Source organism: Panthera tigris, chromosome A2 (genome assembly GCF_018350195.1).
Source record: "Panthera tigris isolate Pti1 chromosome A2, P.tigris_Pti1_mat1.1, whole genome shotgun sequence".
NCBI classification, from domain to species: Eukaryota; Metazoa; Chordata; class Mammalia; order Carnivora; family Felidae; genus Panthera; species Panthera tigris.
Window position 1 is genome coordinate 33,689,956 of NC_056661.1, and position 17,039 is coordinate 33,706,994.

The 17,039-nt window shown below is 45.7% G+C and overlaps 1 protein-coding gene across 1 annotated transcript in view; it reads right to left on the reverse strand.

Annotated features, from left to right (window-relative positions):
* LRIG1 (leucine rich repeats and immunoglobulin like domains 1) overlaps positions 1 to 17,039 on the reverse strand; it is a 114,481-nt gene that overhangs the window by 73,616 nt on the left and 23,826 nt on the right. Inside the window, exon 2 of the mRNA XM_042979373.1 lies at positions 2,078 to 2,149. Coding sequence (XP_042835307.1) covers positions 2,078 to 2,149 — 72 coding nt within the window. The remainder of the gene's footprint in view (positions 1 to 2,077; positions 2,150 to 17,039) is intronic.

Genomic DNA, 17,039 nt, shown 5'->3' on the forward strand with positions numbered 1-17,039 from the left:
AGTGGGGGAGGGGGAGGGAGAGGGAGAGAGAGAATCCCAAGCAGGCTCTGTGTCGTCAGCACGGAGCCCAACTCCAGGCCTGAACTCTCGCACTGTGAGATCATGACCTGAGCTGGAATCAAGAGTGGGACGCTTAACTGACCACGTATTGGTATTTTAAACACTGTATTAAAACATTCTTCATCTCGGATGCGGAGTTTGTGGCATCCCCTTAACCGTGAGCACCTGACATCAACACCTCACTTGCCTCACCCCAGTCGTAGCCCCCACCTGTCTGCCCTACTCATTCCTGTATCCCCAGCGCCCAGAGAAGTGCCTGGCACACAGGAAGTACTCAAGTCAATGTTAAATGAAAGCTTAAATGATGCCAAGAGAAATACCCCAATTTCAATTTTGTCCAATTCTAAAAGAAAATCTCTACGCTTTGAGACTTAACACACAGAGTCGAATATCCTAACCATGAACAGTAAAGACAGCCTAGGTCCAGAAAAGGCACTGGCTCCTTGATGGACTGGGTTAATCACGCTGGGTGACCGTGATGGGCTCAAGTGTGTCTCCTTAAAATCCCTATTTTGAAGTCCTAGCCCTCAACACCTCAGAATGTGACTATATTGGGAGACGGAGCCTTTAAAGAACTTGCTAAGGTAAAATGAGGTCATATGGATGGGCCCTGACCCAATACGATTGTGTGTCCTTTTAAGAAGAGGACATTTGGACACACAAAAGAGGCACCAGGGACACACCCATATGAAGGAAATGTCACCAGGGAAGGCGGCGAGGAGGAGGCCATCACAAGCCCAGGAAAGAGCCTCGCAGGAAACCAACCTGGCAGGATCTTGGTCTTGGTCCTCCGGCCTCCACAACTGGGAGAAAATAAGTTTCTGTTGCTTACATAACAATAGTCTGTTGTATTTAATTACGGTAAATTAGTGCAGTGACCTACCTCAGACTTCTTTGCTCCCTCCAATGGCTGTTGACCTTATAGGAAAATTAAGGTCCTGGACAGAGTATTCCCAAGGGCTCCTTCCAACTATGACGTTCTTTTACTTTGGAAGTTTAAACATTTTTTTAAAGAGACATAGAAGTCATAAACACAATTTGGACAATGTGGACACGGGGGTTGGGGGTAGCTGCACCAGCTAATGAAATTAAATTTCCTCTAGATAAATCACCCAGCAATGAAATCAAAGAATAATAAACAAGGGCTTTTATCACTCACACATAATGACCAAAGTGTGTAAAGCACTTATCTAATAAGATCTACTGAAAATACCTGACAATAAAAGCACCGGGTGAATAATTTACGGACTATCCATGTGTAGTAGTTTTACATAAAAATTAAAATGAGACAGTTTTAATATTTTAACGTACATGATGAAGTAGTCACAAAATAAGTCTTTACATATTGTGCTAGTTTCTAAATTTTCTGCAGTAGTTATGCATGACTTCTGTAGAAGTTTCTCAAAAGTCCCCGTGGAACTGAAATTCCTGATAACACTGACATCTACGTTACAAGCGGAATTCTTTAGCCAAGAAGAAGGAAAGAGTGATGGCTGATTTAAAGGGCACTGCACAGAGGCCGGGGGCTGAGAGCTACAAAGGCAGTAGCAATGCCTGGCTCTGTTTGGAGATGGGAGGGGAAGAGTGAGCCTCTGTTGTCCACTCTTCTCTACCTGTTTCCTGGGATGCAGAAGGGGTGGGCTGGCCCGCATGCACCTGCTGAGCGGGCTGCTCTACCTCCCTGGCAAATGCAGGGAAGTACCACTGAGGTATGCCAACACAGCTGGTCCACAAGGTTTCCCACAAGGGAGGGGACCCTCCTAGACATCCACCATGCTCCGCGATTGCTCATGGATTGTAGCACACCCATTGCCGACTGCCTAGGAAGAGAGAGAGGCTGCAGCCAAGGAGCTCAGTAAGCCGTACAATCTGTCACCAACAGCCGGTACGCAAACGTTCTTTCCAACAAGGTTAGACCGCTGATCCCAGGAAGTGAGCAACGTGGCAACAGGAGAGGGTTTCCCAAGGAGCTCTGAGTCCCCCACGCCCAACCGCAGGTTTAAAAGAAAATACTCACACTTCCTGTAGATTCGGCAAGTCCTCAAAGCCCGCAGGATCAATCTCAGAAAGTCTGTTGTAACTCAGGTTTCTGGTCAAGGAAGAGCATTAAAAAAAAAAGAAAGAAAGAAAGAAAGTTAAATCAGCATGCAGCATTGTACCCCAAATTCAGCAATCTTTCTACTCTGCGCCCACAGGCCCTCTCCCTTAGAATTGCTCCTATCCCGTACAGGACTGTTAAGTCACCTTATCAGTAGTGACACTGACAGACCTTGCTTCTCCTCACTTGCAACCATCAACAAGTCACCGTGAAAATCTCAATCAATGAGGCTGGCTAAACCCAAATGGATTTCAATCCGTATCATTTCACCATTTGGCAACTTTTTTGATTTTTGATTTTTTGATTTTTTTGAATGACTTGGACATTTGCCCTTTTTAAATTTTTTTTGATCACCTTACCTCTTAATCTCTTTTTTTTTTTAAGTTTATTTATTTATTTTGAGAGACAGAGAACAAGTGGGGGGGGGGGGGTAGAGAGAGTAGAGGACAGAGGATCCAGAGTGGGCTCTGTGCTGAGAGCAGAAAGCCCAATGTGGGGCTCAAACTCACCAACTGTGAGATCATGACCTGAGCTGAAGCCAGATGCTTAACCAACTGAGCTACCCCAGCACCCCTCCACCAGGAAACTTTTTTTTTTTTTAAAGTTTATTTATTTGTTTTGAGAGAGAGAAACAGAGAGACAGAAGGGGAGAAACAGAGAGACGGCGGGGGGGGGGGGGGGGAATCCCACATAGGCTCCACGCCATCAAAACAAAGCCCAATGCAGGGCTGGAACTCACAAACTGCAAGATCATCACCTGAGCCAAAACCGAGAGTCTGACGCTTAACCAACTGATCCACCTAGGCGCCCCTCTGTTTGGCAACTTTTAAAGAAATTCTAAAGTAAGCCAGACCTCCACCTACATTAGAGTGTGCCGATCCTAAAGTCCAAGGCTGGATCAGATCCAAGGCTATTCTAAATGGCATTTTAAAAATTAGTATTTTACTCAAGCATCAAATATCAAGCAATAGTAAAGAAAAAAAAAGAGGGGTTAGGAACTGACCCTTTACTGTCTACAATCAGTGGCTCTCAACCAGGGATGACATTTGGCAATATCTGGAGACATTTTTAGTTGTCACAACTACAGGAAAAAGGGGGGCGGGAAGCTTGCTACACACATCCAGTGCGTGGAAACCAAGGATGCTGCTCAACATCCTACGATGGGCAGGGCAGCCCCTGACAACAATTATCCAGCTCTAAGTGTTCATGGTAATTATTCACGGGTTGAAAAACCCCTGCTCTAAGCAAGAACTTGCAACTAAAAATTGTTAAGATGCATACTCCAAGTTGAAGGACCTGTTTTGAAAGTGGACACCTTTCAAGTCCCTAATCATAAGACTATCCATGAACACACGGCATGCCTATCATCAATGAGTAAATACTGAGAGGGACAGTCACACAGGAGATTCATGGCCAGTTTGAACAAAAGGCAGTGAAAACCTCGCACGCGAGCAGCTTTCTGGAGAAGACAGCATCTGCCACGATCATTCAAGAAGTGCATCTCTCCGCTCTCACCCCCCAGCTCTACCCTGAGAGGTGCACAGAGCAAGCTGACCTGTGTTGGCTCAGCAGAGCTCTCAGGTCAGCCCTCAGCCCACACCAGCCTGATCTTTCAGAAGCAGAGATCCACAGAGACGTGGTCCAAATGGGAACTTGGTGCACGTTACGCCTGCTCCCTGCCACCGAAATACGCCCAGTCCCACGTATGCCGAGCAGGTCAACGTTTTTCATCTCAGCTATTAATTCCACTGGCATCACTGCCAATTAACAGTACTGAGCATCATGAGTTTCCGGTCGATCATCTACACGGCACGTAAGTGGCAACTGGCTTTTAAACTCACTCCCTCCAGAGACATTCCAATCAATGCTAACCTAGAGCTGATGGCCATTTCTCTGACAACTCAAGACATTCATCTAAATAAGAATCAGACGACACTTGAAATAAATGGTACATCTGTGTTCAGGGCACAGCCTGAATTAAAAGCAATTTGTCCAGAGATTATGTTACTATAAAAACTGAAGGTGGTAATTTTTTAAACCACATATTGAAGTCAAGCGTGAGCTTGTCTGTGCTTGGGGGTATTTATGATCGGGTTCACAGAAATCAACAGGTTAGACTTGAAAGAGAAAATCCACAAATGGAGAGCAAACCCCTCCCCCCCATCAGAGGGGGACAGACTGAAATTTTATTCTATTTTGAGCACATTATCATCAACAAAGGGGGGGTGGAAATACTTTTTCTGGGTTTGGAGATAACGTGAGTTTACAATGGCTACAACGTTTGTGTATCATCTGAGCTGGAGGAGACATCAAGGGAAGACTCAGAAATCACAAAGGCCGGAGGCCTGGAAGGCAAGTAAGTCACAAGGCCGGCCACCCTGCCAGGTGTGCAAAGAAGCTTGACACAACAGTGCCGGCTTGCCCATCAACGGGGGGCGTTTGCTCCTGTCTCCAGACACGAGGGCAATGCAGACCAGTCTTCTCCATTTCCAAGAGAAGCTTAAATTCTGACTTGTTAGGTGAAATCTTTTTAATTCTTACAAAACAGAAAAAAGAAACTAACTCGGGATGGGCCAAACATAACGTACCCGCAGGCCATATCTGGACTAATGACCACAGTTGTTAACCTCACATCTGGGCCATTGACTCTTCAGGCAATTAGGTCCAAAAGGAATGTCTTGCTTCTGGCTTATATACATGGCCAGGGGGGAAACCAGTCTCAGGCAATCAACTGGGAAACTATCTGGAATGAAATTACTTCCCTTACGTCCACATTCTTCACCAACTTGGTATTAGAAGAAAACCACTTTTATAATGTTTATTTTGAGACAGAGAGAGAGAGCGTGCGCGCAAGGGGCAGAGAGAGAAGGAGAGGTAGAGAGGGAGAGAATCCCACGCAGGCACCACACTGTCAGCGCAGAGCCTGATGTGGGGTTCTACCTCACAAACCGTGAGATCGTAACCCAAGCCGAAATCAAGGGTCAGACGCTTAACTGACTGAGACACCCAGGAGCCCCGGAATAAAACCATTTTTAAAGCATGACACTGCTTGGTCCATCATTCTTCTAAAGAGCAGACAACACTTATTTAAACTTCAATAATGTGTAAATTCTGCTTTTTAGACAAGGCTACTTGCAAAAGGGTCTTCTGTAAGCTAGCCTTATGAAGAAGCTGAACGGTGTCGGGACCTCGTGTTGAGATTCTGGTAAACAGCAGGGAAGATGAAGACGCCTATAAGTGGAAATTTAAGCTCTCACTTGGGTCAGCCTGGATGAGGCCAGTCTCTTGACTTTCAGTGAACTAGAAAAGCCATGTTATCAACAAGTGAGAGTCAGCAAACTGGTCCTCAAGGGGAATTCTCTCAGAGGGCCTCTGAGCAGTTACAGAGAGAAGACGGGTTGAAGCTCAGGTCCCCTGGAACGGCTTCCCCTTTTGGACCCAGAGCTGCCTAGCTTTGAGGTCTGAGAAGTGACCGGTCCTGAAACCTGCGACACACTGTTGATCTTCACCTGCTTTACCAGGAGATGGGCAAAGTGTTTACTGGAGCCTCCTTGACCAGCATCATCTGCAACAAAATCTTCAGAGACATTTTCTGGTTTGCTCGTCTCAGCCAGACACACTCTCAGCATGTTTTGTTTTGTTTTGTTTTGTTTTGACTGTGGTAAAATACACAAAATGTTACCACCTTAACCACTTTTAAGTGTGCAGCTCAGGGGCATGAAGTGCAGTCACACTGTTGTAGAACCATCACCTGCATCCGTCTCCAGAACCTTGTCATCTCCAACTGCAACTCAGCACCTCGTAAACAACGGACTCCCCATGCTCCCCTCCCCCCGACGCTGGCACCTCCTTTCTACTTTCTGTCTCTCTGAATCGGACAACTCTGGATACACGTAAGTGGAACTCTACAGTATTTGTCCTTTTGTGTCTGGCTTACTTCACTTAGCATAAGGTCCTGAAGGTTTGTCCATGTTGTAGCATGTCAGAATTTCCTTCCTTTTTAGGGCTGAATATTATTCTATTTTGTGTGTGTCTACAGACACATAGCCTGTATTTTGTTTATCCGTTCAACAGCTAATGGACATCTGAGTTGTTTCAGATGGGCTACTTGGGCTATTATCAAGAATGCTGCTATCAGCACTGGGTTGGTTTTTTTCCCCCCCTCCCACTATAATTTTTTATTGAGACATCACCGACATGTACCATTACATTAGTTTCAGGTACACAACATAATGATTTGATATCTCAGCATAATATTTAAATAGAGTTTTTTTAACCCTTTGACTGCTATGTTCATTAACATCACTCATTTCTCAACAATTGAAGAAATGCACTTTTCAGCCCAAGGATTGTGTGCAGAGAAGGGTCTGAATTCTCATCTCGGGTCAGAAGAACAATCAAAGGGTTAATGGCGGGGGGGGGGGGGGAATCTTTCATGAGGTCTTTCTTTCAGGTGGCAGCTGACAGGCACACAAATCTAAAGCATCTCACTTATTTCTTCAAACACGATCGCCCCTTACCAGGCCCGGCATGTGAATGTGTCTTCAGTTGAAGGTTTCAGATTCTCCTGTCAAAACAATTCATCTGTCAGCAGGACAGATGCTGTCAAAAGCATTTCTGCACCTTTCAGTAGCAAAGAGGACTGGAAAGAAACCTCAGGGAATTTAGTTACTGCCAATTGCAGCTTTCACTAAACATTTTGTCAGCCATTGTCATAACAGAAATGTTCCCCGTTCTGGTACAAAGGGTGCGCAGATCTACCAACAATTGAGCCGAGCCGTAGATATTCTTCAGCTAATCCGCTGAAAGATGACCGTCCGGCCCACCGTCTGGAGAACACACAAGAGGCACCTCTGCAAAGAACAGCTCAAGTTGTAGCCCGGTTTTATCTGGGTCCGAGAAGCAAACTGTTTTAACAGTGCCCGGCCACAATCTGCTTGAGGAACATTTCTCCTGACAAAGGACCCCCACTCCCCGACCCCACTGATTTAGAAGCACTGAGTCTTTAAACAGCTGAGCCATCCCCACCATTATGGAAACCTGTGCAGTCCACTTCGGGAGCCACTAGCCATGCGGCTACTGACATTTACACTGAAAGTGATCAAGAGTACACAAAATGAAGAGTTCAGTTCCTCAGTGTGCAACCTGTACTCCAAGTGTGCAACCACCACGTGTGGCTACTGGCTACTGAAAGGCACAACGCAGACAGAGGGCATTTCCTTCATGGCTGAGATTTCTGTTAAACTGTGCTGCACTGAAATCATGGCAGGAATTAATACATATTTAAAGTGAACTGGCACTGACAGAAGAAACTTGGATTTCAAAAATAAATTTGAATTTCCCAATAATTCAAGAGCTGGGGTGGGGCGGGGAAGGGGGCGGTGCGCCTGGGTGGTTCAGTCAGTTAAGCGTCTGACTCTTGATCTCAGCTCAGGTCTTAATCCTGATCAAGGTCATGAGTTCAAGTCTCGTGTTGGGCTTTGCATGGGGTTCCGCGTTGGGCACAAAGCCTACGTTAAAAAAAAAATTGCAGTGGGGGGATGGACACGGATGTTAGCAGACACCTTTTGGGCACACCAAAAGGGATGGTTCTTAACCATCCCAACAGAGGACAGGGCCTTTGAAAATTCAATTCACGAGGAAGACACTCTTAATAAAAATGCCCCCTAGGGGCGCCTGGGTGGCTCAGTCGGTTAAGCGTCCGACTTCAGCTCAGGTCATGATCTTGCCGTCTGTGAGTTCAAGCCCCGCGTCGGGCTCTGTGCTGACAGCTCAGAGCCTGGAGCCTGTTTCAGATTCTGTGTCTCCCTCTCTCTCTGCCCCTCCCCCGTTCATGCTCTGTCTCTCTCTGTCTCAAAAATAAATAAAACGTTAAAAAAAAAAAATTTAAAAAATGCCCCCTGAGTGTAATTCTATAGGTTTAATCAGTATTTACATAATCTGGCCAGCATCTTCCTGGATTACAACCAGAACCACGTATTACAAACCTGGCAAACCCTATTCAAAGCTGGAGAACAATAATTCATTGACTTGTTGGAAGTTGAGCGATTAAAAGTTCCGTGTGCTTGTGAAGGAGCCATGGTGAGACCTGAGCCCAACGACATTGCTAGCACTTCATGGTCAAATACAGGCACTGCTCACCGGCCACTGACTACACACACACACAACCTCCAGCTCGGAAGGGCAGCACAGCCAGCGCACGGCTGTATTCTTCAACCTTAAGGCAAGTCGTAACTCACAGTAGAAGGAACTGGTCCTAAATCTGGGACAAGCACTCCCTGGGGAGTGAGGTTTTCCTGTTCAGTTTGGTTGTCAGGCCAGCCTATTTGCCATTACTCAACCCCGTCTGGCCTCCTGAACGTCGCGGTACTTTGCGTATTTTGAGTCTTCAGTTGTTTGCTAAACCAAATAACACAGCCTGGAAGACAAGTGTGAAGCGATCCAATGAGCCATCTAAGGGCGCACCGCGGGGGCGCCCAGGACTCTCCTGGAAACCCCTTGATTGTCCGGAAACCTGGGCCCCAGTGGTACATCTCTGCTCACCTCAAAAACTGCACTGCTTGCTACCTATTAGTCACCTGGGGCGCCTGGGTGGCTCATTCAGTTAAGCGGCCAACTCTGGATTTCAGTTCGGGTCATGATCTCCTGGCTCGTGGGTTCGAGCCCCATGTCGGGCTCCTTCCTGACAGCGTGTAGCCTGCTTGTGATTCTCGCCCTCCCTCCCTCTGCCCTTCCCCCACTGGTGCTCACACTCTCTTTCAAAATAAAAAAATAAACATGAAAAAAAAAAAATAAGAGAGAGAGTCTCCTACTTAGAACTCCCTGGGAAAAACTGATGGGTCCTTTCAAATTTCAAGGGGTGTGAGTGAGGAAGAACATACAACTTGCAAAAGTTACTTAATCCCTTAAGCTTTTAAGGCCATGTCTGCTGCATTTTTACCTTCTGAGAAATTCCGTGTGGTACACATCAAGTTCCAATGAGATCACATTATGTTCCCTAGACCCACGTTATAAGGTTTTATGAGACTAAGTGATTTCTTTTTCAATCTGCAATGTTGAATGCTCATTCTATCTTTTTTTCTGTTATGATGCTTCCAAAAGCCACAACTGAATAGGCTGATTGTATGCATTAAAGGCTTATACTGAGAATAATAATTAAAATTGCATCTCAAATTGGAATTTTTTCCTCTGGCATCCTCACCCAAGAATTGTCTCTCTTCAGTACGCTCAAGTAGCCCCATAGTCCCTAAACTGAGGCCTGGAAAAAGAAACACATTCTGCACACAATCAAATGCACTATCATTCAGCTATCAATTCACTACATATGCTCATTTTGTTTTTTTGGTTTTTTTTTTTTAATGTTTATGTTTGAGAGAGACAGACAGAGCATGAGTGGGGGAGGGGCAGAGAGAGAGGGAGACACAGGATTGGAAGCAGGCTCCAGGCTCTGAGCTGTCAGCACAGAGCCCAACGTGGGGCTTGAACTCATGAACCATGAGATCATGACCTGAGCTGAAGCCAGACATTTAACCAACTGAGCCACCCAGGTGCCCGGACATATGCTCGTTTTGTAAGCTTCTGGTCAAGAATGAATCAGTAATGAATCACTTCAATTTCTGAAAATGTTACACTGATAATTCTCTATGCACATGAGGCTTGCATGCAACTGAAAAGAAGAGATAATACACTCTAGCCACATAAGGACCCCGCAACGAGTGACTGCTTTTACTCCTGAAAATCAGCAACAGAAACCAGTGTGAACCTCTGAATTCTAATGCTTAAGACATTACCTGAGAGAAGTCACCTGTGCCTGCTTCTATTATCCCACAGGACTTATGTGACCTTCTCTATCTTAAAGGTCCATACATCTTACCCGTGGATAATTCGAATACAGGTCTAAGTCTTGGTCCTGTAGCACCCAACAGATGTCAAGTTCAACAAGTATTCACTGAATGTCTGTGTAGAATGTATACTGCACTGTGCTAAGTTCTGATACCAATTGGGATAAGATCTAGTTTGTGACCTTATGGAATTTACAGCCAAGTGGTCAGATAAGACTGTGAACCGAATAATTACGGCCAAAGGCTCTAATATGACAAGCATCTTGGGAATGATGCCAGTTGGTGGCTCTTGGGCCAAGGCAGATCTGCAGGGAAATTTGTTGGTTTCTGACTGAAGGGTATTTGGAGAAAAAGTTTCATCAAAAAAATTAAAATGGCAGTTTCTCTTGAAAATAATTGCTGGGCCAGCATGCCTGATAGCTATCAGCTACATTTATTTTGCAGGTACTCCAAATGACCACAGACCTCACCGCTCTTATTGTCTCACCCAAGACCTCGTGACTCATTGACACTATCTGCCTGTTCCCGGGGGAGTACCGTCGTCTTCGGTACGGATACCACCGAGTCCAGATGGTGCTCAAAGCAGGGAAGGTTAGCTGTGAGGAGGAAGGTTAATCAGGAAATGCAAGGCCTTAGCGAACCCTGGAAAAAGACTAGAAAAGGAGCATGGTTTTTGAGGAAGAATACTGGGAAATAAGGCCCGCAAAGTAAAATAAGCTGTGGCGAGTATGACACTAGATGAACAAAAGGCCAAAAAGTCAGAACCTCCTAGAAAGGAGAAGGGCAAAATGTGAACAGTTTCGGGGCAAAGTAGAGAAAAGGAGCCCATGTCGTCAGATCACAACCCACCGGTTATGTCAAGGGTTACATAAACCTAAACAAAGCCCAGAGCCAGGCCCCTCGTGACCATTAATCTACAGGGCCATTTAAAGTTGATTTCCAGAGTAGTTGCTCACCTACTCAAAAGTTTTGATCAAAAGAATCAAGAGCCCCACCTCCTCTGAAAGTAATCAGCATTAGCTTTCTATAACATCCCTTAAAGCAGCAGATCTGAGGATCTATTTTTCCTACCCAAATCTTGGTTTGGCTGAAGAGACAAAATAATTGAGTGTATTTCGTCTCCTGCTTGGTTGTGGCGGTGGTCCTGGAGGGGAAGCCCACAAACAGCCCCTAACGCTCTCTTGGTACATTTGGTGTGTGCATCATTAACCCCTAAAGATTAATTAATTTAATTAAGAGGAGGTACTCTGGCCTCACCAGCTCTGCAGTTGGTGGGTATTTCACAAACAAAGGGAATTTGAGCAGGAAATAGCTGCTGGCCACAGGCTGACCCTCCCACAAACCCGTCACGTAGGGAACGCCACCCATGACCACCCCAGCAGGGAAGAGGTGGCCACAGCCACCATTTGGTTTTGCTATTACAGAAGTGGCTGTGCAGAGACTTGGAAATGGGGAGGCGAGGAGAGAGGTCGAGAGTCTGGTCACCTACTTTATATTTTATCGTCTCTGAAAAGGGGTCACAAATTTGCCCTCTCAGAGAGTCCTTTAGCTCTACAGGACTTTCCACACTCATCGTGCCCACGATAGGACCGGTGCACCCTTGCCTCATCAATCTCTTGTCCAACGTGGCCCTCATGTCCTGAGGCACCAGGCGGTCCAGTGCGAGCAGTAGGCTCATCAATCAGGAACTAGAGGAGAAGGAAATGAAGCAAGAGCCGTAGTCACCTCTGGCACCACACTTAGGGGCCTGAGCTCATGCAGTGAAAGGACGGAGGGGGACTCTCCTCAATGAAAACCTTGCTCTACTGAAGCAGGAAACAGAGACTTCTGCTTCTGTACAGTTAAAACAAGTCTGTCAAAGGGACAGGAAGTGAGGGACACATGAATCTAGGGGATAAATGTGGACTCCTTGCTTCACCAAGCACTCTGTGAAGTCGACCAGTGCTCTCTGGTCATGGATTACGGTTTTCCTTTCCTAACACCTCCACCTGAAGCCCTTGGCTCTGACACACATCTGCAGGAAGATTAGCTTCCTGTAGAACCACCACTGCAAAATGGAAGGTGTTTACTAAAAGCACGATGCGGCTTCAAAATTCATGAACTTTGGTTTCACGTACGAAAGATGCAAACTAGCCATGTCCTATAAACCCTCCTTCGATTGAATGCGTCACACAACAGAATTGTGTAAACGTTGGCCCAACCACCAACTCTAAGTGACACTGTGATCGATTTCCTTTCCCAACACACTGAAATGATTCTCCACTTAACACTGAGTGATTTCACACACTTCGTGCCCTCACTCAAGGGCTCTGGGAGAAGAAAATAACTGTTTTAACACAGCCCCATAAAATAGCACTCTTGGTCACAAGAACAGGGTGGTCAAATTCCAAGCCTGTCTTTCTGGCAGAAGGTACGGCCGAGGATTTCACCAGGATAAAGGGATCAGGAAATTCTATACCAGTGACTCTGGATTCTTCAGAAATGAAACCTCTAATACTCCAATAACATATTACTTCCCGAGCACTACAGACACACATTAAAATATTCAAAACAAACAAAAAAACTCCTTCCCTCCATCTGAGTCATTACACGCCCTTCTCAACCGTCTTGTTTAGTAGGAGTTTCCCAAAACCAGGAAAGCGTCGAGGCATTTGGTGGCTTTCTGAACCCCCATTTCTGACGACGCACTAACATGAAGCCAGTCAATGAAAATAATAGTACACAAACCTCATGTTACAGAAGCACATGCCAAAAATAAAAAATAAAATTGCAGTAACTCTCACCTCTAGACGTGTAACAACCGGGGTTTGTTGTTGTTAACGAGAGTACAGCTGATCACGGAACAACATGGATTTGAACTGTGTCGATCCACTTATAGATTTCCCCTTCCTTATGATTTTCTTCATAACATTTTCTTTTCTCTAGTTGACTTTATTGTAAAAATAGGGTACGTGATATACACATAACACAAAATATGTGTTCATCAACTGTTTATGTGATCGGTAAGGGTTCTGGTCAACAGTCAGATATTAGTGGTTAAGTTTTGGGGGAGTCAAAAATTATACACAGATTTTCAACTGTGCGGTCGTGGTGGGGGAGGTGGTACCCCTTACCCCCTCCTCCACTGTTCAAGGGTCAACCGTATTTAGAAGGGTGATTTTAGGCAAATATACTTTGGGGTTACAAAAGAGCAATATATAGTAAGTTGCCTAACTGTCTCCCTTAAAGCAGAGGAAAAAGGAAATGAAAGCTTTCTGTTTTAAGCAAATACATCTGTCCAAACAACAGCTTACCTTACTGTTATCAGCATCTCTTTCCTCCCCTGCCCACACACACAGAAAACTTAAGGGACAAATGACATAAGCGAGTGTAACTACCTTCCCAGGCTGAGCTACTCATAAGGAAAATCCTTCTGGGAAGCAAGACATTCCCAAGGGTATGCACTGGAGTCCTCAATCAGCTTCCCCTGGGATGGACGTGCATGTTTCATTTTTCCAACTGAAATCACACCCACTACTCACTAACGTCTGACATCTCTTCAGGCCCGTGTGAAGCCAGAGCATCCAAAATCTATAAACCAAATAAGAAATCTAGGGGTACTTGTACTTATCACGACACTCAACGTTATCAACAGGTTAAGTGCAAAGTTCCTTCAAATATTACCAATGCAATATCCTCTAAGCTTTCAACATCATCTTCTAGATTTCAAATATTCAAAAGTTACCTTCTGGGTTTATCCTCCCTTCCTTTCCCAGCTACCTCAAAACTTAAAAATGAAGATCCCTCAGATACAGAGAACAGATCCCTGGTATTAAGTCAGCCAAAGTCAAAAACTCAATTTACCCACAACTTTTCAAGAATACATCCCGTTGTATTACAGGGAGGCATGAGAGTGTCTCTAGCTAAGTATCTTAAAGAAAATGCAGTTTTAATAGGTCAGCCTCGTGAGTAACAGTTAAGTCGCTGACTTTATTAGCTAGCTTATCAACTTGGGCTCTCATTCTGTCAATTTTTCCGTTGGGCTTTTTAAAGTTTATGTGTGTCATGAAATGCCTGGCCGAAGCCAAAAGGCAAAGTTTTTCTTTCGACGATACAAAGATGTCATGAAACGCAGTAAACTTAAAAGCCCATCTACACGGTTTTCCTGGGGCTGCGAAAATTTCTCTGGCCCTGGTTGCTGAATGGCTGAGAAGACACAAGGTCAAAGTGCAACAACCACACAGTATTGCAACATGCATTATCTTACACAGACTGCTTTCTGCTAATAAAATACGGCACTTCCTTTTCACTGAAATTACAAGCACAAAGAATCAGATGCATGGGACTTCCATCCTTGAACATATGAAAGTGTTACTATGGCAAACAGCAAGCTGTCTGTGAAAATGACGGAGTCATAATATACTTCCATTTCTGCTGCTTTTTAAAAATCATTCACCAAGGCCTCTAAAAAGATGCCTCCCCTCTTCCACATGGGCCAGTTACATTCAGTGAGGCCCAGTGCATCATCACACGCAGAGGCCCTCATGTAGGTGCCCTTCTCCCCTCCTCCCTGTCCCAGGCCAGTCTGCAATTCCAGGTCACTGACTCCCAAAGGTGTGTCTTAAAGGGTGGGTCCTAACGGTAAATTCCGCTTGCTAAGCTATACATTAACCAAATAACAAATACTGGCACCTATGGGATGGGAGTCTGTTTTTCAAGTAAATCACCACCAAAGTTGATGAAAGCCCTACCGGTAACCAACCGTAAGGGACTCCCTTTGGAGCCCCAGGTTCAGGCTGGGGAAACCTCAGTAACACCAGGTGTGGATATTCCGTGTGGATACTCTGTATCTTCTCCGCGTGCTAGGGAGAAGTAAGAGCCATTCAGGTCCCACCTCAGCAGGACATCAAGGCCCACAGGCCCCACCAAACCCAGACAGCAGCCACCTAAGGCAGCTGCCCTATGACCAGCTGGGACATCTTTGAGTTACAATGCTGGTTATCCAATGAACCCACAGGCAGCCCCCACCCCTGCTTCCACAATCACTCCTTTTTAAAGATGATCTAATCAAAGCAGACTTGGTTACAAGTATCTGTTCAGCTTCCCTTAGTCAAATAACTACAGCTCCGCCTCCTTCTAATAAGCTCACTACCTTTTCTCGAGGGGAGGGGGGGAATCTCAGAGGAGGGGTTGAGGCTCCCTGCATAGGGCACACTAACAAAACTGGCATCGCTCTGCCTCTTCGGTTAGAGGGCAGTCTGGTTCCTCGCCACGAGATACAGGAGATCAAATAAAGGATGGCTGGAGGTGTGGCACAGTCGGCTCCGTAAGGCACGGAGCTTCGATGGCCAACCTGTCTTCCAGCTAAGACTCCTCCAGACGACTCCCTTCTCCTCACTCCCCCTGCCCCGGCCCCCTGCACTCCTTCTAAAAGACCCTCTGGGCCCAGGTCTGCCCCACATGGCCACACAAGCATGACTCTGCAAAACTGCGCTGGCAACTTACTTTGCCTGCCGAGCACTCGATGGGGATCGATAAACCAGAGCGGGTTTGGATTCGCTTAGATTTAAGCTTGCACAAGCACAAAGAGAAAACCACCCACTCTCAAACCCAGAGAGCTACTGCAGAAAGCACCTGCACAAACCTGTCAGGGTGGTTTATAAGGTCACAAGCGCCTCAGAAAAGATCTTTTATTCCTAGGGCCATGAGACCAATGGTCGGCCTGCCACACTGCTGGTGTCAATATTTATCTAAGGCCTAGGTATTCATGATGGTATAAACCAGGCACTTTTTCAACTTATTCATTCACGTAATTTACCACTACAAAGCCCCAAAACAGAGATGCATTTACAGCTTGAATTTCTTTTCTTCCATTTCCATACAAGGAGGCTGGCTGTGGGGGCCCATGGTCTATGTCAGCAGAATCCCGGCAGTTTAAGAGTAAGTATTCTCAATGTATTTGAGAACTGCCCGTATCAAATGTCATTGCACCTGAGGACAATAAAGAGAGGGAAAAGGGAAACAAAGCGCCAGCTCTCTCCCCTCCCTTGGCATGCATGTTTTCTGCACTGCAAATGAGCAAAGCCTAGGCCTTGAAGTAACCAAACCCCTAGAACCACACCCAGGCATTTCTAAGTGTGACTTACACTGCAGGCTTAATCCAGCAACCAATATCCAAAGGTATGTAATGCTCAAAGGAAGACATGTGCTATTTATTCAACAGCCCTGTCTGGCCAGTTCCAATCTCCCTCCTCTTCAATCCTTTATGGGGTCTTCTTCCCTTCACCTGCAAATAAAGGTCTATATACAATGCCCCTTGCTAGGTAAAAGTCAGAAGGGATAACTAGTTTTACTAATGTGACCTTCAGAACTCTGAAAACAGCTGTGCATTGTAGAAACAAGGTTCACACATGGATTCCTCCAATCTCTCCCCCATCGAATCTCCTCTCTGCCATGGATGCTAATTGAAGCTCCCTCCATCAGCTATGCTGGCTTCTTCCAAGGAGACGCACTGCTGTGCTCCCACAGCAGGAGCGACGGGGGAGTGGCAACTTCAGGTTTTCATGCCAAGGAAACTGAGGCACGGGACAAAGATGGCTCTCTCTCCAGAGAAAAATTAAAGAACCTGAAAGCTCTCTTGCAAAGCAGCTGGGAAGTGACAGACTTCTGAAGCCAGCTACCTGTGATGCACTAAATCTACTTTTCTGATACAATATACACAATTCTTCCCAAGTAGACAGGTATCCCTACCAACCCCCTCACCAGGACTCTGTATACTCCATGTAGCCCAATAAAGATGATCATACTGATAGCTGCCAACAGGTTGCAAATCACTTCAGTTCCTTCATGAGCAAAATTATGATGGCAAGTGATGAGCTGTGATATATGATCCACGTGTGGCCTGTGAGGGGCCAACATTCCTACCTCTGCTTTAAATACGCCTGTGGAGTGAAAGCAGGCAAGCACTGAGCCCAAAATGGTAGCAGCTGAGGGTGTGGTCAGTTTTATTTTTTTCTTACATAAAAATATACACGACACTTAAGCAGCCAGTATTTCCTCAC